A 21,387-nucleotide genomic window follows, 5' to 3' on the forward strand; every position below is an offset into this window, starting at 1 on the left:
GAAATGCATACACATACAGATAATGACAGCGATGGGGCTGTGCCTCTCTCCAGTGCCCGCCCATATTTTACCCAACTGCCAGGCAAATGCCAGTCGCCGGGGGGCAGACGGAGTTTCGCAGCGCCCACCTTTCATGGTAGAATCTCGGCCGCCTAGCTTCCCGAGAGGAATAAACCCCAAGTTCAGGTGCTTTATTTCATCGGCTCGGCTTGGACGTCTCCCCATTGTCTACAGCCCCCTGGGCCCGACTCCGAGCCTTGGCACCGGCCTTCAGTTTCTCCCACCGGTCACGGTACTTGTCCACCGTTTGTTGCACCTTGGTATACTCCCACTCGAGCTCATCCATCCGCTTCATCGTCGCGGCTAGCTGCTCCTCTAGCTCGCGGTTTCTCTTCCTCAGGGCATCCTCGGCCGCGTCCGGTTTACTACTACTACCACTACCATTGCCGCTGCCACTGCCCCCTCCTCCTCCTCCGCCGCTAGAGGACATAGGCGACCCGGGTCTCTGGAGGCGGAGGCTTTGCGCCAGCGCTAGGTGGGAGCTCTGCGAGTTGAGCTCGAAGGCGTGGAGGCGCTTGCTGAGCTTGTCCAGCATCTCCTTCAGGCTCGTGTTTTCTAGGTACAGCTCCTCGACGGCGTTCTGCATCTCCTTGCCCGACTGGTTCTTGCCGACGCGCTTCCTCAGCCCCGGCGAGATGGGAGCAGGCGACTCCGCCGCGTCGACAAAGTCGTCTTCGTCGACGTCGTCAAAGTCCTGGGCATCGTCTCGGTAACTGGAGGCAGCCATGCGCCGCTTTTCCTTGTGGTCGAAGCTGAGAATGTTGGCGTACGACACCGTGTGCCCGCTGGTCGGAACGACGTAGAACGAGTCGTTTGTCGAGTGGCCCTCTCCTTTCAATGCCCGAAGAGTAGCCTTGGAGTATATCTTGGTCAGGTCTGGTTCTGTGCCCGTTGTGTGGGAAGTCCTCGACCGGTGCCTCCTGGCAGCCGGTTGCTCGGGGGCGGGCGGTGGGTCTGGCTTGGGTGCCGGTTCCTCCGCAATCAGGGGGAGCCCCGCAAACGCTAGAGGTGCAGAGAGACGGTTAATGATACTGCCAAACGTGCTGTAGAATCGCGAGAAGCCCTCATCGCTCTGGCCGGCCTCGGCTACTTCTGCTTTCGAAACATTGGTAGCTGCTTGTGCTCCGACATTCTGGGCTGCGGCAGAATTTGGAGGGACCCAGCTCGGCTTGCCCGACTGATCAAGCCTACTCTGAGTCTTGTTTCTCGACTTCGACTTGGTGGGGCTATCTGCTCGCGGGTGAACCTCCAAGCTACCCGGCGCCTGGTCGCTTGAGACACTTGGTATCAACGGATGGCCCCGATACCTAGACTTTATTCCCCTGGCCGTGGCAAGGTTGCTAGCGATGGAGGAAGAGAGTTCCCGTGCTGGATGTCTGGGCGGGTGGGATAAGGTTGGCAAAGGCTTCGGTGTGGAGGCAGGAGGGCCGCCGGAAGCCAAGTCGGACTTCGCTGACTCCTCTGGACTGGACGAGCTGTCTGTAGGCGTGGTTTCCTTTTCCTCACCGTCGGCCGCCTCTTGTTCGCCCGAGGATTGCTGGCTTCCGTGCTCGGCAGGGAATTTGAGAAGCTCGGACAGCTTTCTGTGGTGCTGTTCCAGTAGTTGTAGCGTCCTCAAGGCCTCGACGCTGCTGGTGCTCCTCGCAGCATTCGAGAACTCGCCGGCAGCCTGGGCGTGCTCGCTGATGGCGACAGTGCTCTCTGCACCACGAGTAGCCTCTGCGGCAGCCCGAGCATGATCGTGTGCCTGTGACAGCTGTTAGCGAATAACGAAACAGAGGGATCCACGGGCAGGGGATATACATACTTTGATCAAGGGTGAAGCATCCATAGTCGGCCAGTGAGGCCAGATATTGGTACGCGATGGTGGTTTGGTCTGTCTTGACTCCAGAGCCGCTCGAGTCGAAGTTCAAATTGGCCGAATTGGAGAGCTGTTGCGCCACCAATCAAGCGTACGCTAGTGCATTAAATTAAGGTGGGGGTGGGGCTTAGACTTACGGCTCCCGTAGGTACCTAGGTGCCCCCAAAAAATACCTAGGTACAGGCCTGTACCGAAGAAGAGAAAAATAATGTTTAAAAAAAAAGGGTCATGGAAAATGGCAAAAACATACAACACCAGGGATTCGCTGGTCGTCACCGACGCAACTACTAGTCTGGCCCTCACTGGCTGGGTTGATCTAAGGGAGAGCGGACGGCATCCCGAGTTTTTCTATGAGTCTGTGTCTTTGGTGCAAAGTATGCCGGACATGAAAGCTCAGAAGCTCAGGAGCCCGGAAAATGGGATGCAACTGAGGCCAGAAATAGTAACCCCCAGCTTCAAGTCTGCACCTTCTTAACTCAGCACCATAGTCATCAAAAACTTTATTAAGACCACCTTGATAGCTGTGAGGTCATAAAAGACCAGCTGCTCCAGTCCCAGCACTCTCACCCTGCCGTACGCCACCGTCTACCTACCGACCCTCTTTCCTATCATCATTCATGTCGTTAATGACAGCCGACAAGACATCTTGGCACTGCTTGCCTGCAGAGATCCGGATTTTGGTCCTGGAAGCCTTACTGCAGGATGGTTGTAGCTTGGCTGGCTTCGTCACAGTGTCGCGAGAGTGGCAGACGATCATCGAGCGGCACAACTTCGCCCGAATCAAACTGACATCGTCACGCCTCCCCGATTTTGGTTCGATTATTCATCGTAATCGATCTCTCGTGCGCTACGTATGGCTTTGCTTGGAACTCGGAGAATATGATTGCGCCCAGTGTGCGCCTCAAGATCTGGAGATGTGGGGGGTCAGCAACGCGGACAATATCCTGATTACCACAGCATTCCTGGATCTGTTCTCAACTCTCAGCGCATGGGAACCAAACGGCAACTTGCTGCTCGATATCAGCGTTCACTCTCCCAGCGACTCAGAACACTGGTTCAAATATCTGACTTTTGAGCCTGATATTCCTTCCGACGAGTGCGACCGGGGTCGATGCGCAGAGCAGTCGATGCTGGTCAAACTTGACGATCACCGGCACGGTTGGATTGCTGGCAGTCGAAATTCCGCTCCGCTCGATAATGCTGCTATCCACAAAGTTTTTGATGAAATCATGGGCGAAGGACCGTTCGATGATGACGAACAGGAAAACCAGTGGTGGCAGCAACTGCCATTAGTCCCGGCAATAACAGGTGTGCTTCTTCGTCAACAGAACCGCCGACGATGGAAGCCGACAATGGAAGCCGACCGCGTTGGCACAGATGTTTGCCCGTCTTCCCAGACTCCAGAAAATTCACTACGAGCCTTGGAGGGAATGGTGTGATTCTCAGCAGGGGTGGACGGATCAATGTGAGTGCTGCTGCGTCAGTTCGTCGTTCTCTGCCATGTGTTCGTTGCTTTATTGCTGACCGCTGACAACCTACCAATCCTAGTCTTTGATGTAGCTTTCCAATCGCTTTTTGAATCGCTCGCTTCTAGCCAACTACGGAGACTCGTACTGTTCGAGAATTTCAATCAACAGTACCCGCTTAGTTTTACGGGTTGCGACCCTATTCGAATCCCGACCTCTGATGTCAGCCGGGCGGTCGCCAACGCCAGTCTCAAGCTTGAGCACCTCTCAGCGTCGTTTATTGTGGACGCCAGCTATTTCTTCCATACTCGCGAACCTTCCTGGAAGTGGCCTAGCTTGACTTCGCTTGCGCTGACTTCACAACTGCTCGCGCCCGATGAGAGCCCGATCGATATCGACAACATGCTCCGGGCAGCGGCAGCAGCGGCCATGAAAATGCCAAATCTTGAAACAATGGAGATATGGAACGGACGAGAGGGATTGGCGATGCTCTTCAGATACCAGCTAGCTGGGGGAGGGCGGCCTGCTGTGATAACCTGGAGAGGAACATGGGAATTCGCCCTCCGACCTCCTGTGATCCAGGCTTGGGAAGCTGTCGCACTGAAGCATCGTGGTCACGGATCGGTTATTGTCAAGGAGTTGCTGGATGTTGGTGCTGTTGTCAAGTCTCATGTTGATGCAATCCACCATTTGAAGCTTTTAAACCCGGTAATTCGGCCCGTTTCGTTATGGCAGATTCGGATGGAGCACAGAATTCGCGAGGGAGTGCATAACTGGTAGCTCAATTTCTGTTGTCAGTCTATGAAGATAGCTTGGTCTGAGACATTCTTCCACCACAACGTCAACCTCAGCCACAGATGACTAGGGGAAAGAATCTGTCTATACGACATGCTGTCTGAACTGTACCGAGAAATTGTTCCTTGTATACCTACTCATGACAAGGGAATTTTGCACATTGATCGGCAGGTACTAAAGCCAAATCACCTCAACAAGTTTGCTCCGGATATCCTCGCGCAGAATCGACAATGTGACTAAGTATAAAGTGTCTGGTCAGAAGACTTTGGCTCACATTTTCAAGTTCACTGGTTCGCTATGCGACAATATAAGCAGCGTTGATAGGATGGCTGACATAAAATGACCGTGTCCCTATCTCACAGCTTGACCAAGCCAAGATCGCACTGCTGGATCGCCATGACCACATGACCAGGCGCTGTGAAACAGGGTACCTGCTGGCAACCGCCCAGGCAATACCTACAATGGACAAGCAGAGTAATATAGCGATATTCTACATACCGAAAAAGTCGGACACCTAGCGGATGTAGGTAGATAGGCATGAGATCCGTAGTAAGGCGCAGCCGAAGTTCTACCATTTACGTTACGGAATTTCTCGCACGGGCCATAGGGCTGTCCAGAGAAAGCCAACCTTTTCCACCTTTCATCCCTCAACTTAAGGTACTCGTAGATCCACTCAATTTAGTCGCGAACCTCCGTTTTGCCCCGAATCGAAGGGCACTCAATTGCAAGACAACCTGCATGCCATCAATTCTTCGCCTTGGACAGGTACTTCGCGGTAAACTTGGGACATATACTGTCTCTAAGCAACTTCAAGACACTGTGTGGTTTGCAAAGTTTGTGCCCCTGACTTGCCCCTGACTTACCCCTGACTTGCCCCTAACTGCTGCTGCATTGAAACATTGGGCTTACACAATTGTAGGAACCATACTGGTAAGACCTTTGTAGTCAAGAGTATCTGTGATCATCCACGGGTTGAGAATGACAGGGATATCTTGAGACGCTTTCAGGATCAGACTCCCTATATACGGCCGATAATTGATGAGATCGAAGACCCGGCTGAACCAACAACTATTGTCCTCAGGCATCTTGACGATCACCTTTTGCAGGCGTCGATTAAACAGACGCTGAATCGAAAGGAGATCAAATATGTTTCAAAACGGGTCCTCCAAGCCTTAAGTGTGCTTCACAAAGATGGTTATGTCCACTCAGGTACATAACACTTCCTCCCAAGATTATTAAGTCACCTGTGTATCTAACTTGTCAGGAAAGACATTAAACTAAACAACATCTTTGTCAACTACAGAGATAGTAAGAATGAGATACGCTTTTCTAATGTCCAATTGGGAGACTTTGGCAGCACCTACCCTCAAGATAGCGAGTGGGCCAAAACTGGCACAGTCATTGGTGCACCACTCTGGAATAGCCCAGAGGTCCTAATGGAGACACCATGGAATACTGCGACAGATATATGGTCATTTGGGACAGTGGTAAGCTTTGCCTAATGTTGCTATAAACTAATTGATGTCTAACTTTAAGCAGTCGATAAGTCTGATCTATGGTGGTGATTTCAACATCTTCCGTCCCAAGACAGCCTGCCATGGCGATGAGGACTAGAGGTAGTCATGTCTCAATATCGCTATTTTGGCTCTTTCCCCCCAAAATACGGAGAGATTATCAATGATGAGACTCGCCAGTCCATCTTAAGTCTCATAGACCTGGTCAAACCAGAAATGATGACGCCATTCCGCTTCGTTACAGAGCGGGAAGTCAACAAGGAAGACAAGGAATTCATCCTAAAAATCATGAAGATGGACTGACGTGACCGGCCGACCGCTAAGGAGCTGCTGCAAGACGAGTGGTTTGGGGAAGGGGAAGGGGAAGGGGGATGAAACCCAGTGGCAGTAATATAGCGATATTCTTCTCCATTGCATACATGGGTGACGTTCCCGGCAAACGGCACCCATCTTGCCAATATAGGTACCTAGGTAGTTGACTTAATTCACCGGCCCGCCTTCTCGTCCTCAATCTCCCTCCGCAGCTTCTCCAGGACCTGCTGCCGCGACAGCAAATGTGACTCCAGGCCCTCGACCTGCTCCTTGACAGTCTGCAAGTCCTCCACCACTCCCTTCAACCCGCCGCCGGCCCTGCCCTTGCCGCCACCACTCCCCTCCTCCAGGTCCCTCAGCCGCTTCCTCTTGTAGTCCAGCAGCTGCTCCAGCTCCCTCTTCACCAGCGCCGGCTTGCTATCCCTCTTTGCCCCGCCCCTCCTCGCCTCCCCGGCGGCCTCGACCTTGGCCATCCTCTCCTCCAGGTCCGCCAGCTCCTTCTTGAGCCGCACCTCCTCCCAGTCCGCGTCGGTCCTGCCGGCGGCGAAGTCCGTGCCCGCCGCCTTGAAGCCGCTGCGCCCCAGCCGCGTCAGGTACTGGTCGCCGAACTTGGCCTTGCGGCCCGTGCTGGTCTCGTCGTCGGCGCGCGTCGCCCACCGGGACGCCGCCGCGGCGGCCCCCCCGCCAGACCGCTGCTTGTCCACCTGGTAGTCGATCTGGTTGCGCTCGAAGCTGGCGCGCAGCGACGCCGGCACCGTCCGCGGGATGCGGTAGCCCTCGTGCCGGTTGTTCAGGATGTGCAGGAAGGCCAGGGCCGCGTCCTTGTTGATGCTCGGGCCCGCCGACGGGTTGATCAGGTTCCACGCGCTGCGGATGTCGGTGTCGGGCACGTCGAGGGACTCATAGAGGTCTTCGAGGGCGGAGACTAGAAAAGGGAAGGGGGGGAGGGAATTTAGTCAGTAAACCAGGCGCTTGATTTTGAAACGGTGTAATTCAAGTTCTTGGGGTTCTTTACAGGATACCTCGCCGCGCATGTCCCGGTTCTCTTGGTATATCTGTTCGTACTTGGCCTTGTCCGCCGGGCTCATGTACCAATCGAAGCCGTCCTTCAGGCCCGGGGAATCCGGATCGTCGTCAACCTGCTCGAACTGCACCTGCTTTCCCGTGAGCGCTCGGCTCGCCTGGACGAGGTGCGCCTTCGACTCGGGCACGAGCCAATCCGGCAGGGTCGTGGGGACGTCGGCATATTCCTTTTTTTCTCTCCGGTCAGTACACCACAACAACGACGACAACAATAACAACAAGCTCCATGCCCGGGGCGTCCTCCCGGTCATACCCCGTTCAATATGTCAAAGATGACGCGCATAGCCACGCAAAACTCCTCAAAGTCCAGGTTTCCATCGTTGTCGACGTCGGCAAGGTCCCACACCCTCTCGAGCTGGTCGTCGCGCAGGCCGCTGTTCTTCAGCACCGGCGCCGCCTGCTCGCCCGTAAGAAACTTGCCGCCATTCGTCCTGGTCGCAAAGATGTTCCAGTACGTCTCGATCTCCTGTGGTTCGATGCGCGGTGGCGCCATGGCGAGCTTTGTGGAAATGATCAGGTGGTTGGGGGTCGGAGAAGTCGATCGGAGACGGGTTCAAGCACTTGTGCTCATCCGGTTCCGAATTGGCACTAGCAGGATTTCCCTTGCTGTGTACGTGCGGATGTTTGGGGGGATTTGTCCCTGGAGCAATGCGCCTTGCAAGATCTAACAACCAACGTAGCTCCGTTGTGACGAGGCAGGCGGGCTGACGTTGTTGCACAAACGGTCCTTATGCGGGGCCGCAGTTGAAGGACGCTAGGCAGGTGCGTAGGTACCTACATGGGGCACCCCTGTCTGCATTTAAACGTCGGGGAAAAGGGGAAAAAGGGGATATATGACTTTTGAATAAGAATCCTGCGTCTATGGTTACAAGTTTGCATTGGGTGATAGATAAATCATCCAATGTCTACAGTCAGCATGCTTTTCTTCGGCTCCCTTTCCGTAAAAGAGTCAGAGTCCTGCTGAGCAAAAATGCAAATTGGAAGGAGCTTCGATGTATCCCAAATGGGGCCATCAACCCACCAAACTCCATCCGAGGCAACCAAAAGAAGTTATCCATCGCAGACACGCCATACAAGGCCGTCAAGTGTTCAGCGAATACCACATCTGCCAACTAGGCCGTCTCCGGCTGTTCCCTGGGCAAACTGAGACTATGAGGGCGAGGCTCTCCACCGTGATATCCTGGCGTTGGATGGAATATGGGAGCCGGCGGGGGACCTGCTGATTGCGCCGTCTGCTGTAAATCCCCCCCTGGCACCATTGGCGCCGAGTGGTCCACGTTGTCTTGGAACGTGGAAGCTGGTGCAAACCGACGATGGTCGTGTACCAGCCCTGGAAGTGGCTGAATGATTTGTGGCACCTGGTGGTTCAGCCATTCCTGTATTTGGATTGCATACGGAACTTCCCCATGTCGAGAGACCTGCGATTGAAATGGAGCTTCCATAGGTTGTCCCAATACGTTTTGGGTTTGCAGGATGGCCGTTCCCATCGTCGCCGTCGCCGTGTTGAACTGAGGGAGACTTTGTCCACTAGGGCCTGCTTCACGAGGTTCGCCGATTGCATTGCTCTCTTCTCCGCGTTGCTCGGGGGCTGAGACTATGCCTGCGGTGCCCGTTTCGGTAGCCTGTCCGTTAACCCGGATGTTGGACAGTGGATCTTGGGCTCTTGTAGCATCCCTGGGTGCAAGAGCTTTCCTCGGCCTGCCAAGGGGTCTACTTTGACCGGTAACTCCCTTAGGTCGTCCAGTGCGTGCCTTTTTAAGGAGTCCTGGATCACCTTCTGCCGGTGCTGACGCCTTCTTATTCTTCTTCTTCTTCTTATTGCTCTCAGAATAGTCGTCTTCGCCTTCATCCGCCGGAGGTTCAAACGCGACCTCCCCCCCTTCAGAGTCCTTTCTTCTGCTTGGTCGGCCACGTTTGTTTTTCAGCACGTCATGGTGCCGGTCCAGGATTTCCCTGACCGTCTTCTGAAGCAAAGCATCAGCTGGCACGACGCCCTCCGCCTGCTCCTCAGGCCCACGTGTTGGGGTACTCGCTGCCGCAGGTCCCGGAGCTTGGCCCTGCTGCTGCGGCTGCGAAGCAGGGGCCACCTGTGGCTGTTGCTGGTTGATTTCCTGGACCTGCATTTGCTGCTGCACAGGCAGTGCTTCTGCTTGTCGTTGGTCAACGTTCCGACCCTGTGGTTTCTGTTTCACTACCATCGGCGAATTATGCCATGGTATAGGGGCCGGAGGCAGTAAGCCGCGTTGATGCTGCTGGCTTGGGGAGCTCGAGTGTTCACTCGAGTCATGGCTGACAATGGGGGTTTGCCTATGAGGAGGAGGATACAGAGCACGATGCATGGGGGCGTAGCCCCCCCCAACTCCTTTGCCCTGCCCACCCAGCCTGAATCCAGGGTACTGAGTTTCCAGACCCGCCTTCCGCAGCAACTCATTGACCGTGGCAGTGCTTGCGATTTCTTCTGGATCTGGCATCCTCAGATCGAAGTTGGCAGGGTGAATCCCGTGCCCTACGTGCTCCAGGTTGAGCCCATTGCCCTGTTGTGAGCGGGACTCGAGTCGCTTGGGGTTAATAGACCCCGGGGGCGAATCCAGCCTCACGTGGAGTTCCTCGTCCGACATGGTTCTAGTGCGGCGCTCTCTTTTCTCTTGGAGTACTAACTCCAGAAGCTCTTCCCTATTGCCGTTATTAAAATGAGGGATGAGGCTTCTGTACCCGTCCTCGAGATAGTGGTTCAGGGGTATCTCGTAGTACTCTCCGGTATTCCCGCGGTATTCGCCCAGCTTTACTGCAACATCCTGCAACCCCAGGAAGTTGAGGAACGCTCTCGCCAGTTTTATCTCCCGGGCTGTGATGTTATCCGTGAGGAGGGGCGGGTGGGGAATCTTGATGAAGTCGTCGAGCCAGCCGCGGTTGTACTCCAGGTACGGGCCGTCTCGCATCATATGGTCGTACTCTTGAAGTTTTTCGGTGTACATTTTGTTCTTTCCCATCTCTTGACGGACCATTTCTACCACGTCGAAGGTCTCGCCCCAGCTCAGCCTGAGATGCTTTGATGCGCGTGTGAACGACATTCGGAGAGTCATCTCGTGAAGGATGACATATTTCATGCCATCAGAGAGGTCTGACCACTGGGGTGTAGCCTTCATAGCACGTTAGCATGTTGTGAGGTCGAGTGTTTAGCTGGCAATATCGTGGCGTACCTCCATGGGCATGGATTCTGAGCCACTGCTGTCACTCGTTTGGCGGCTCTGCGCTCCAGCACCGCCATCAGTGGGAGGACGAGGCTGGGACGAATTCTTCCGCGATAAAGAGACACAAGAAGCCCGTCGTCCGCATGATAGCTCTAGCTGATCAGGTTCTGGGGTAGGCGTCTTAGGCCGCCTGATGATGACCGCGACAAGTCCTGCTTTAGTTGCCTGCTCCTCCGAGGCCATGCTCCCATGTCCGCGTCGCAGGTGAGCTTCCGAGGCCGGGCTTGGAAAGGTTGATTGAGCAAGGGCTGAAGTCTTTGCTATCGACAATATCAGGCGCTCATCATGGTCGCTCTCGTCTTCCTCGTCGTCCTCGTCCTCGTCGTCCTCGTCTTCCTCGTCTTCCTCGTCTTCCTCCTCTTTCTTTCTAGCCTTTTCCGCCGCAGCCCACAGCTCCGATGGCCCAGGTCCGGGGTGATCGAACGGCAGAGAAGGGAAGGCGCAATGGCGGGATAGTCCGGGGTTGAATTCAACGTGAGGGTGGGTGAAATTCGGCCTATTCTTGGGGGGGAATGGATCTTCGTCGTCCCCTTGATACCGGCCGGGAAGCCGGAGCATCGCTTCTTCGCGAAGTTTCATAGGCATGTTGAAAGGTGCATTCTGTTGGATGGATGTTGCTAGAAACATTGACTCGAGAGCATGAATGGAAACGAAGTGAAAGAATGTCTCGGGAGAGGTGAAGGCGTTGGTAAAACGGTGGGATAGGGTGTGCTTTGCTCGAGGGGACGACTCAGAATAGCCTTGATTCGAAAACGCCCTGGGGGCCTCGGGAACGTAGACTGTAGTCAATGATGTAAGATCATTGGGCAAGAATCTGTTCCTCGATTCGATTATATCGTCCGACTATCGAGCTGTGCGAGGGAAGAAATTCGAGTGCCCAGAGGCGCGGAGGGTGAGAGTAGAGAGGTATCAACAGGTGAGTTGTTTCTCGAGGAAGACCCGGGTGGCTTTGGTGCGGCCAGAGGGAAACGGTGGGTGGAAACATAAAGTGATATCAAAGGTGCCCCTGGTGTGCCAAATAATCGACTACGGGGTCGATATGATAAATTCACCAGCGGTTGGACGCGTCTGGTAGATTCAAGACGTCAGATACCTAGGTAAGGTACCTACCTACTTGTTGAACTCACTGGGTGATGGTTCGAGGAAGGAGCAAGTGAGAGTCTTCATATTTGCCAAATGGCAAGGAATTCGCACCCCTATCCAAGCGAGAGAGGTAGGTAGGTACCTGATTGACTGACATTTTCAGTTCAATTTTCAGATTTTCTTCATTCAGACAGAAGAGGGCCCGAGTGTGCTGCTGTCCCTTGATATGCATGCTCTGAATCCAAGGCTCGTGCTAACTTTGAACCAAACTTAAGCTATCTACCTGCCTAGCTCTATACTAGACATGGCCTTTCAACAAAGGACTCTAGCCGTCCTGATTAATTGTCATTGATGCCTTTCTCCTGAGACGTGTATCTCACATTGTAGCAACTTTGCGTCCATCATGGGCGCAGTCCGTTGTCTGATCCTGACAACCCCTTCAAGAGACAGAACAAGCTGAAAAGGAATCAAGGGGTATAATGTCCTCTCCAACACCCTAACACCATGATATCACGACAATTTCCTTCAAGTGCTCATCCTCTCCATGCCAGGCCCAGGATAGAATATGCCATCCAGATTGCGTGGCCCAGCCCATCATTGTGATCGATTCCGATTGGCGTTCGGATGCCTCACCAGGTCGGCCATTCGGACAGCCTCCTTCGTCAACGTAGGCGTCCCCCGATACAGGAAACTGTAAGATCCTCGCCAAGTGACTCAAACATCATAATCATAGATCGACACATCCCCATCCACAAACGGCGCGAATGGATCTCGACCGATGTACCTGTCCGTGTCGAACTGAAACCCGCTCTGCTCGGTTCCCTGAGTATCTTCGTCTTCATCCATGCTTTCGGCGATTCTCCTCTTTGCTGTGTGGTTGGTTGTGGCAGCTGGCCCCGTCTGACCCATGCTCCCATTCACCGACCTCTGGGCCGCAATGATATCCTCGTATGATCTGAGGAGGAACTTGGTCTCGTCATCGAAGTTCACGCAAAACCGTTGAAGGTTGATGAACTGCAACGTCCTCACGAGATCCGAGTTGAACATGCTCATCAAGTAGGCAGCAACGACGGTGGCAGAGCGGTCATTACCGGTCTCGCAGAAGACCAGCACTTTCCCAGTACTAAAGTTGGCGCTGTTGATCACCATCCGACTCTCCGGTACAACGGGTACCTGGCCCCCTTCCAGGCCGGGATTTACTGGATCAATGACCTCAGGAACCTGGACAGCCTGGCTTCGGTACCTTTGAATCAGATGGTCGTTGATCTTCTTGACTGCGAGAGGAAATGCTCGGATCAGCTCTTGCCGGCTGGAGACATCAATGTAATCGACGGCTAATCCTAACTCCTGCGCAGTCCTTTCAGCAGACATGAGTCTTGCGCCGGCGAGTCTCGAGTCTCGCGCCGCAAGAAGCATAGTGATCCCTTCTTTCTGGAGGAAGTCCCGATCCCTGGTGATGCTCGACGGTCCAAGATAGAGGAAATCCAAGACTGGCTGGGCCTGGCGCCGTGACTCGTAGCGCCAGATGTAAGTGCTGTCATTGGCCATCTGGGTCTTGCCCTGGGTTATGATTGTGAGGTCCTCATGGGTAAGTTGACTCGAGTCCATGTTCTCAAACGTCGGCACAATGCTGAGTTGAATCTTGCCAGTCTGTGCGACTGACGGGATATGGATATGTGGAGGACTGGGAGGCCGCGAAGCGAATGGCGCAGCGCGCGTCACTCCTCGGGGCCCAAGACCGGATTGCCTTTCGCCATCCATCGCGGTGTCGATAGTTATCGCCTATCTGCGACTTCTGCGTGGGGAGCTAGACGATGGTAGCGAGTGGCCAGTGATTGTCTTGAAGGGGCAAACAGATTTCGAGAGATTTGATGAAAAACAATGTCTAGGTAGATGTCGTCCCAATGTGACTCGGTCGAGATAAACTATTGCGGAGCCACCCAGGAAGCTTGACGGTTCGAGGTCCCGGTGGATTGTTCGAGGCGTGACTGTGGAGACAATGGGTTCACTTGACTGGACAGGATAACTTAGGTCACCCTAGAGACCTAGAAACATGTGTACCTCGATTTGGAGTTTAGGCTGTAGGGCTGGCCACCACAGCTGCAGGGACACCTGCTGCAATTTCCAGCTTTTTGCATGCACCTTGACTTTCCTTGAAGATAAGTAGGTAGGTTCCATGGATGCCTCCGAAGCTATGTAATTGGACCGCCTCCGTGTTACCTATGCTGGGCAATAGTAGGTAGGGAATTATTAGGTACCGATATAACACCACAGCGAGTCTAAGTTACCTCTAGGCCCGACTTGGCTACTTACATCCCCAACCGCTCAGTCTCCTGCTGGCTTCGACGATGGACTCTTCGTTGCCCGCGCCCCTTCCGACGCAGAGCCAGAGTTGCCCGATGATGCAGCACTGCTGAAGCTGTTCTCCTTGGTCAAAGGCGAAGGCGTCTCGGGCGTCAGAGACCGAGGCTCTACGGCTGGCCGCTTGTTGGCCCGAGAGATCGACGGCACCTTCTTCCGCCTCTTCTCCGACGCACTGGATGCCGTGCTGGCTTTCCTACTGACCCCAGACTCTTCCGGCTCGAGAGACGGTGTCGTGCTCCGAGACGGCATCCCCGACATGCTTCCCCTCCTAGTGCTACCGCTCCGGGTGCGCCGATGTTCCCCTACAACGGCGGAATGTCGGGGATGCTGCAGCTTCTCCAGGTCGCCGGCACGGCCGGGATGAGCTTTGTCGACCACCACTCGTCGCCAGGGCAGCCACCAGAACCAGCCGCCGTGCTGCTTTCGTAGCTTCCGCTCACGCTCCTTAAGCCTAGCCCCGATAAGTGCCCTCCGCTCGTTTTCGCGGATCCAGTATTCGGTTCTGTAGATATCCCAGTTCTCTCTGAACGTCGGCGAGAAGGGCTTTGCCAGAAGCAGCAACTTCACGTAATCACCCCCTGGAGACAAGTCCTCCTCGTGGCCGCCCCTCTCCTCGTCCTCGCCAAGCATGGGGAGGTTGGGATGGCCATGGCTGGTGAGGTTCAATTCCTTGTCCACCTCCCGCAGGACCGACGGGTCGACGTAGTGGTAAGAAGAACCGGCCGCTCTGGAGAAGAGCCCGTAGGTGAGAAACCAGGCGGCGGTGGACAGTGTCTCGGCCCACCACGAGTGTTTGATGATGATGAGTTTGCAATTGATGCCCCTCAACCCCCGATTCGATGTACTGAACCACTTCCGTGGCCACCGCACGCCGCGCTCCCAGATGCCGGTGGCCCACACCAGCACCGCCGTTATGACTCCTCCCAGGAAGCAGACTCTTTCCGTGGTCTCCACCACCCAGTATACCGAGCCGCCGACTCCGCTCCCGTCCTCTCGGGGCGCGAAGAACAGCGCATATCCAAAGCCGACCGTCCACAGCGACAGCAGCGTCAGGAAGAAGCTGTGGTGCCGCCGGCGCGCGCGCAGCTCGAGATACTGGGCGCGCAGCGAGGCCTCGAGGATCAGAAGGTTGAGGTAGATCATGGACGGCGAGCTCGGCGTATGGATGAGCGGGTCGCCGGCCTTGCCCGCGGACGAGGCGATCGGGCTGGTGCCGGCAACCGCCTTGGGGATCTCGTGGCCAGGCACGGCCGCCGGGGCGCCCTTCACGATCGAGTCGAGGGGGTCGGCCATGGTTTTGCTGGGAGGGGGATGGGAATGGATGGATCGATAGATGGATGGATGGGCGGGTCCCGCGGGATCCTAGATCTAGACGGAGAGCCGCATAAGCGCTGCGAACGAAACCCTGTATGCGAATGCCAGGATGGAGGTGATTATTTTGCTTGGTTTCTTTGGCACGATCTTGCCTCCCGGAGTTAGCAGAATCTCCGCTAGTCTTTCCCGCGCCGCGTCGCCAGATGATGACGACTCTCTTTTTTTTTCTGGCTAACTTGGTGGAATGACTAAGGGCGTACGTAGTATAAAGGCACACCTAGTGATGAAACGTCATCGAATTTGTGCCTGGGAGGGAAGACTCGGGGAACCCGACTTGCGGCTTTTGCACTGGATTTGGATGGAGACCCGCAGCGGCGCTCGGAAACGCCAAAGCCCAGACCCAGACCCTGGCCGGTCGGCACGGAGGGATGCAAAATCCGAGCATTCAAACACGGCCGGGACGCTAGCTGAATGGATGGAATCACACACATAAAGCAAGACACATCTCCCACACCTGTGGACAGTAATGATCAAGACCTGCTCCCTGAGCCCGTTTGTCTTGCCGTCAAGATTGACGCTGGCATCCGCCTTTGGGAGATCTGACTTGCACACGACTAACACGCACCACACCCACGCATCCTTGAAGATGTCGACTGACAGCACCATCAATGGCCGCACCCAGCAGCCCATGCTTGCATCCCAGCGAGCAAAGCAGCAGGCCCAGGCTGACGAGAAGCCGCGATCGCGCGGAGTATCCGCATACTTCCCTCTGGGATACAAGGACGCCGCATACCAATGGGTTAGTTCTACATGCCACCCCCCAAGGCCCGCCCGAGACAAGCACCAATTGCTGACCGCCTTCCTCCCTCTCTATTCAGTGGACGAGCATAACCCCCACGGCCGCTGAGCGCAGCGTCCTCTCCTTCGTCCCTATTCTCAAAGAAGCTGCCGCCGACGGCTCCGCGCAGACCGGCAGCGTCACCAAGAACGATCCCTTCGGAACCCGGGAATGGCGGTCTACGATGGTGGAGTTGTCCGGGAAGAACCGGGGCCTGAACGAGTTCTCGGTAGAGCGAGTCGGCGAGCAGGTTGACGACACCCTCGTCATGTTGCACGGCTACGGCGCCGGCCTCGGGTTCTTCTACAAGAATTTCGAGCCCCTGAGCCGGATTCCTGGCTGGAAGCTGTACGCGCTGGACATGCTGGGTATGGGAAACTCGAAACGGCCAGACTTCAAGATCCGTGCCAAGGATCCGCAGGCGAAGATTACCGAGGCCGAGAACTTTTTCATAGACGCCCTCGAAGAATGGCGGAAGATTCGCAAGATCGAGAAGTTCACGCTCCTCGGGCACTCCCTAGGCGGCTACCTTGCCGTGTCGTACGCGCTCAAGTACCCGGGTCACCTGAACAAGCTCATTCTCGCGTCTCCGGTCGGCATTCCGGAGGACCCATACGCGGTCAATGCTGCCATGCCGGAGCCGGGAGAGTCGACCATGGAGAACGAGTTCACTCAGGGGCAGGAGAGCATTGTCAACCCGGAAACCAATGGCGACAACAACAACTTCCCAGGCGCCAGGAACAAGAAAGCCGCGGCCGCAAGCAACGGGACGAACAACGCCGGCCCCCGGAAGAAGCCGCTACCGGGCTGGCTCGTGTGGCTCTGGGACGCCAACGTCTCGCCATTCAGCTTTGTCCGCCTGACGGGCCCTCTCGGCCCGAGGTTCGTCTCGGGCTGGTCCTCCCGGCGCTTCAACCACCTCCCGGCCGACGAAGCGCAGGCCCTCCACACCTACGCCTACAGCCTCTTCCGGCAGAAGGGCAGCGGCGAGTACTCGCTGCCCTACATCCTGGCCCCCGGCGCCTACGCCCGCAGCCCCGTCATCAACCGGATCCAGGACGTCGGGCGGCAGATGATCGCACCCACCGCCGCCGGCGCGCCGGCCGTCCGGGAGACGGGCATACCCGTGGTCATGATGTACGGCGACAAGGACTGGATGGACGTGGCGGGCGGGTACGCGGCCGAGGAGAAGCTGAAGCAGCGCATCGTCAAGGCGCTGCTGCACGGCACCGACGAGGAGAAGCGCAGCGAGAACGGCAGCGCAAAGGTCGTCATCATCCGCAAGGCCGGCCACCACCTCTACATCGACAACCCGGACGAGTTCAACGAGGTCGTCGCGAGTGAGATGCGGGAGACGCAGGCTCACGGGGCGAAGCTGAGGGCTTTGCAGTAATTAGGTGGCGGGGGGCATGTTAGAGAGGACGATCGTAAAAGGGGGGCGCTCCTTAGAAGAGGGAGAATATTTAGGGGCATCAGCTTGGAGTTGGGGGTGTTGTTTTATTTTGTGTTGATGTCTATCGAGGCGGTCCAAGCAATCTTCGGTTTGGGTCTTGCATAGACTCACATTTTTTGGCGAGTAGGCAGTACTCGACTGAAATGTTGTTTGGAATTGTATATCTAGAGAGGGTCTCTGAGCAGGGGCGTCACATAGTTGAGCCTATGTTGGCCACTACAGGAACTCATTAACTCGTCGTCCCATTGCCCCCTTTCCACTTACTCTATTCTCTTTTATTCACGTGTCTCTATGCATCAACAGGTAGCGAGTAGATTCGCCATCCGGCGATATTTTATGATTGCCCATGCTGCTCGAGAACTAGACAATTACTTCAGTTACCAAATAAGACCGTCCGAGCCAGTCTCCTTGATTACCCCTGTGTGTCCATGGGAACCCAGCCCATAACGTATCAACCCCGAACGCCGCCGCCCGTATTATATGCCGACAACTACTCAATCCCCTCCCTTCTCATCAGCACGGCCCCCACATCCCCCAGAACTACTGCCCAGAAACTCCAAGACCGCCGATATAAATACTCGAGATACAACAACGTGCCCCTTTCTCCCTTTCCCCATCCTCACAGGGGCATCTACAACACGCCCCCCCGCCCCTACACACAAGCCTCGCAAATCACCCCTCCCTCCCTCCAAGGTCCTCCTCATTCTCAAAGAATATACTCCTCCTCGGCGGAACCCCCGACCCCGCCGCACGACCGGCGCCCGTCCCGGCTCCGCCGCCGCCGCCGCCGCTACCCGCCGGCGACCCGCCGCCCGCCGAGCTGACCGTCGCGTCGCTGACCTGCCTGAGGTGCGCGCGATCGCGCTCGCTGAGCTCCGAGACGCCGGACGCGACGGCGTGGCGCGAGGGCGGGGCCGGCAGTCCGGGGCCGAGGGGCGGTGAGTCGGGCCGGATCGAGGACGGCGAGGGCCCGGCGCCCGAGAAGGTGCTGGAGCGGTCTGTCGCGGAGATGCTGCTGCTGCTGGGGTGATGGTGGGGGTTGTCTGGGGAGGAGGAGTGGAGGAGGGTGCTGCGTGGGGCGAAGTGGGAGTGCTTGTTTATAATCTCGACGGGGGTTAGGCCCGTGTCTTGGAGCTCGGCGCGGGGTGAGGTGTCTGTTTGGGAAGGGGTTAGTGGTTCGTTCTTAGGGAGGGGAGGGACGGAGTATTTAGGGGAAAGGATGCGACCAAGAGAGGAATCGTGATGCATACCCATGAGCTCTGCGATATGTGTGTCTGCCATCTCGTGGTGAGTCACCTGTGTCGCCTGTGAGGGAGATAACTGAGCGTCGGAAGGACTCTCCGTGTCTGGGCTCACCGGCCCGTCCTCTGTGGTCACAGTGGGAGCCTTGGCCTCCATGGGCTGACCCCGTATCCAAGATATGATCCGGTTTCCTCGGCTATCCTCCGTGCCGCTTTCGCTTGTGCCGCGGAGTTTGAAGAGCCTTCGTCTTCGCCAAATCAAGATGGCGAGACCGACGAGCGCGAGAAACATGACGCCCAATATCGTTCCCAGTAGCGGAGGAAGGTATGAGGGGATGCTCGATCCCGACTTGATGGGCTGATACTCTGGGTTTGTCGCGTTGTTGGAACTCGCTGGAGCGTAGGGATAATACGTTGTAATCTTCGCCGCCGGATAGGGGGTGTCGAATACCTTGGACAGCTGTGGCGATGCCCAACCCGCCGGCGAAGGAGCCGACTTCTTGGCTCCTCCAGTTGCGCTTCCGCCAATCTTCTGATATACAACCTCCGGGACACCATATTTGCTCCATTTGGCTGGGTCGTAGCCAGTCATCCACTCTCCGGATGTGAGATTGAACATTTGAATGATGCCATCCTGGACGCACGTCGGAGCTTTCAAGGCTGCGGAGCCTCCAATGATCATCATCTGGTCTGGATAGGGCACGAAACACTTGTGCCCGGCCCGACCGTGACCAGCCTTGCCTGCTGCCACCTTCGTCCAAGTGAAGGAGGGAAGTGAGAGGATCCAGACATCGTCATTGAAGTCCTCGGTCACATGCAACCCGTCGTAGCCACCGTAGTAATATATATTGAAACTGGAGGAATCCTGGGCTGTCGCAACGACAGCACATCCACGCGTAAGCGCTCCCGGGCCGTCGCTAGTAGGCTGCTGATACCAGGTATCCGATGCAACATCATAGATGTCAATGGCCGACATGAAGCTGGGACTCTCCTTCTCGCTCGCGGCCTCATTGCTGGACTGGTGGGCGCTCGAGACGAACTCGGGATAGACGACGCCGCCCAATGCAACGAGAATGCCTTGTGAGCCAACTGGGACCCAGACGAGCTCTGGATTCGCGCGTCCATGAACGGTCGGCGGCAAGGTCTCGTTGTGCCAGCTCTCCTTCTGCTGGATAGCCATGTCCAAGGTTATGAGAGTGCTGGACACGTTGATCGCCGTCTGGGATTCGTTGAGACTGGGAGTATAAATCTCGCCCCAGCTTGGGGAGTGCATCCCGGAGAAGTACCAAGCCTTATTCTCCGAAGGTGCACTCGCTGCTCCTCCGTATGCAAGATACCGAGTCATCCCAGAGGGTAAGCGGTCGCCCACAAACCCGGGATGAAAGCCATCCTTCTGCACACCGTACTGATATGCTTGATAGGAAGTGACATCGTCCAAGTGCGGCGGCGAGAATGCGGCCGTCTGTCTCAGCATACCACCATAGAGGAACCATTCCCCGTCGTTAGCCAGCATGGCGCCATCAAAGTAGTTCGGCGCAAGGTTGTTCGCCGCTCCCCCATTTGGGGCTTTGGACATTGTCCCAAGGATGGCGGTTATGTTCTGGGTGAAGTTGAATGGGACACTAAAGTTGAGCGTGTAGACTATGCCCAGGGGATTGTCTGCAGCCTGATGTAAGTGACTCTGGACTTCGACGCTTGGGCAAGCTACTTACAGTCAGAGGTGATGGATCCGTACGAGCCATCCGACAGACCTGGGAGCCACCAGAGATACCCGCCGTCGAGATATACAGTGTCTCGAACGACCGCCGCTAAAACGAACGTCAGCCCCTGAATTTCCACGCCTGAGGAGTTGAGATCTCACCTCGCAGCTGTTCCCAATAGCACATAGTGGTGTTGACCTGGTTGGCTTGCCATGTTGCCTGTGCGTCGGCAACGAGGGCGTAGGCCAACACCGCCAAAATAGTAGCTATCCTCGCCTCCAACATAGCGTGTGAAATTGTAACGGGAAGATCAAGGCGGCAGAGAAGCGGTGGAATGAACTTGCTTGGGCCGCTTTACAAGGACCGGCAGTTTACGATGCGGTCATCCCAGACAGAGGGAGATTGGCACCAGTCACCGGTACGCACTTTGGCCGAACCAACCAGCTAAGCAGCTATGGACATTGGAAAGATAAAGTAAAACACGCCCAAGCGGCCGAGAACCTCCGAGGTTTGGAGCAAGAACGAAATTGGAAGAGACTGGCAGGCAAACAGCTTTGTCCGGATGGAGGGGCCGTTAGCAAAGGAAACCAGACTCGGCGGGCCCAGCACCCCGGAAACGCAACGGAATGGCGTGCCCTGACAAAGAGAACAACGATGGACTTGACCTGGGGTTCCAGGGTATGCAAATATTGAATATTTTCTCACGAACCCGGCGCAAACAAACAGCGCTTGCTGGAAAGGAAACCCTGCAACTTCTGCAAGGAGTGTAAGCTGGCACGGCTCTGGAAGGCAGCCAAGCATGGCGGCTTGACAGAGGTGGCAGGAGAGATCCTTGCTCCAGAGAGCACTGGAGGGTCGATGCTGTCACGGGCGGGGATGATTGGCTGCATGTGAATGGGGGTTTAACCTGAGCTGACGTGGGGAAATACGGAATCATAGAGGCAAGAGGTCGGACTCTCAGCCTCGTTCATGGGTATGTATGTATGTACTGTACAAAGTCGTGTTGGTGGTGCACCAAATCAAGGTTTGTCAACCATTCGAAGAATGCTAGC

At 55.9% G+C, this 21,387-nt stretch overlaps 8 protein-coding genes across 8 annotated transcripts; 3 read left to right on the plus strand and 5 right to left on the minus strand.

The window, feature by feature from the left end:
- On the minus strand, nucleotides 1-2,000 carry QBC33DRAFT_39237 (uncharacterized protein). The gene is made up of 2 exons (XM_060424111.1): nucleotides 1,868-2,000; nucleotides 1-1,807 (listed from the first exon to the last, which is right to left on the minus strand). The coding sequence occupies exons 1-2, from the start codon at nucleotides 1,889-1,891 to the stop codon at nucleotides 197-199; spliced, it is 1,635 nt and encodes a 544-aa protein (XP_060284181.1). The 5' UTR covers nucleotides 1,892-2,000; the 3' UTR covers nucleotides 1-196.
- Nucleotides 2,001-2,547: 547 nt separating this feature from the next.
- On the plus strand, nucleotides 2,548-4,167 carry QBC33DRAFT_577649 (uncharacterized protein; the record flags this gene model as incomplete). Its single annotated transcript, XM_060430994.1, has 3 exons — nucleotides 2,548-3,231; nucleotides 3,281-3,386; nucleotides 3,482-4,167. The coding sequence occupies 3 exons, from the start codon at nucleotides 2,548-2,550 to the stop codon at nucleotides 4,165-4,167; spliced, it is 1,476 nt and encodes a 491-aa protein (XP_060284182.1).
- Nucleotides 4,168-4,819: 652 nt separating this feature from the next.
- Nucleotides 4,820-5,999, plus strand: QBC33DRAFT_610543 (kinase-like domain-containing protein; the record flags this gene model as incomplete). The annotated part of the gene is made up of 5 exons (XM_060432417.1): nucleotides 4,820-5,015; nucleotides 5,102-5,391; nucleotides 5,452-5,669; nucleotides 5,722-5,761; nucleotides 5,791-5,999. Exons 1-5 carry the CDS (start codon nucleotides 4,921-4,923, stop codon nucleotides 5,997-5,999), a joined length of 852 nt encoding a protein of 283 aa, XP_060284183.1. The 5' UTR covers nucleotides 4,820-4,920.
- Nucleotides 6,000-6,181: 182 nt separating this feature from the next.
- QBC33DRAFT_450357 (actin cytoskeleton-regulatory complex protein END3-domain-containing protein) lies at nucleotides 6,182-7,584 on the minus strand (the record flags this gene model as incomplete). Its single annotated transcript, XM_060424559.1, has 3 exons — nucleotides 6,182-6,933; nucleotides 7,024-7,258; nucleotides 7,345-7,584. 3 exons carry the CDS (start codon nucleotides 7,582-7,584, stop codon nucleotides 6,182-6,184), a joined length of 1,227 nt encoding a protein of 408 aa, XP_060284184.1.
- A 1,987-nt stretch (nucleotides 7,585-9,571) lies between these two features.
- On the minus strand, nucleotides 9,572-10,900 carry QBC33DRAFT_428096 (uncharacterized protein; the record flags this gene model as incomplete). The annotated part of the gene is made up of 4 exons (XM_060424152.1): nucleotides 9,572-9,728; nucleotides 9,804-10,231; nucleotides 10,292-10,634; nucleotides 10,734-10,900. Coding segments are annotated over 4 exons (1,095 nt in total), but the record flags the coding sequence as incomplete, so codon positions are not given.
- A 1,239-nt stretch (nucleotides 10,901-12,139) lies between these two features.
- QBC33DRAFT_577652 (sporulation-specific protein spo7) lies at nucleotides 12,140-15,082 on the minus strand (the record flags this gene model as incomplete). Its single annotated transcript, XM_060430995.1, has 3 exons — nucleotides 12,140-12,598; nucleotides 12,647-13,055; nucleotides 13,890-15,082. The coding sequence occupies 3 exons, from the start codon at nucleotides 15,080-15,082 to the stop codon at nucleotides 12,140-12,142; spliced, it is 2,061 nt and encodes a 686-aa protein (XP_060284186.1).
- Nucleotides 15,083-15,356: 274 nt separating this feature from the next.
- Nucleotides 15,357-17,578, plus strand: QBC33DRAFT_39339 (alpha/beta-hydrolase). The gene is made up of 2 exons (XM_060424112.1): nucleotides 15,357-15,902; nucleotides 15,982-17,578. Exons 1-2 carry the CDS (start codon nucleotides 15,630-15,632, stop codon nucleotides 17,332-17,334), a joined length of 1,626 nt encoding a protein of 541 aa, XP_060284187.1. The 5' UTR covers nucleotides 15,357-15,629; the 3' UTR covers nucleotides 17,335-17,578.
- Nucleotides 17,579-20,764, minus strand: QBC33DRAFT_584655 (uncharacterized protein). Its single transcript, XM_060431410.1, has 4 exons — nucleotides 20,497-20,764; nucleotides 20,348-20,443; nucleotides 18,645-20,294; nucleotides 17,579-18,548 (listed from the first exon to the last, which is right to left on the minus strand). Exons 1-4 carry the CDS (start codon nucleotides 20,618-20,620, stop codon nucleotides 18,067-18,069), a joined length of 2,352 nt encoding a protein of 783 aa, XP_060284188.1. The 5' UTR covers nucleotides 20,621-20,764; the 3' UTR covers nucleotides 17,579-18,066.
- Between the last annotated feature and the right edge of the window lie 623 nt (nucleotides 20,765-21,387).

Source organism: Phialemonium atrogriseum (assembly GCF_030411735.1).
Source record: "Phialemonium atrogriseum strain 8032-3 unplaced genomic scaffold QBC33scaffold_10, whole genome shotgun sequence".
Classification (NCBI taxonomy): domain Eukaryota; kingdom Fungi; phylum Ascomycota; class Sordariomycetes; order Cephalothecales; family Cephalothecaceae; genus Phialemonium; species Phialemonium atrogriseum.

Coding starts and splice junctions, on each gene's coding strand:
- QBC33DRAFT_39237 (XM_060424111.1), bottom strand. CDS start 1,891: ATGGATGCTTCACCCTTGATCAAA. Junction 1,808..1,867: donor ATGCTTCACCCTTGATCAAA/GTATGTATATCC, acceptor CAGCTGTCACAG/GCACACGATCATGCTCGGGC.
- QBC33DRAFT_39339 (XM_060424112.1), top strand. CDS start 15,630: ATGATCAAGACCTGCTCCCTGAGCCCGTTTGTCTTGCCGTCAAGATTG. Junction 15,903..15,981: donor AGGACGCCGCATACCAATGG/GTTAGTTCTACA, acceptor CTCTCTATTCAG/TGGACGAGCATAACCCCCAC.
- QBC33DRAFT_584655 (XM_060431410.1), bottom strand. CDS start 20,620: ATGTTGGAGGCGAGGATAGCTACTATTTTGGCGGTGTTGGCCTACGCC. Junction 20,444..20,496: donor CTATTGGGAACAGCTGCGAG/GTGAGATCTCAA, acceptor CGTTCGTTTTAG/CGGCGGTCGTTCGAGACACT. Junction 20,295..20,347: donor CGGATCCATCACCTCTGACT/GTAAGTAGCTTG, acceptor ATCAGGCTGCAG/ACAATCCCCTGGGCATAGTC.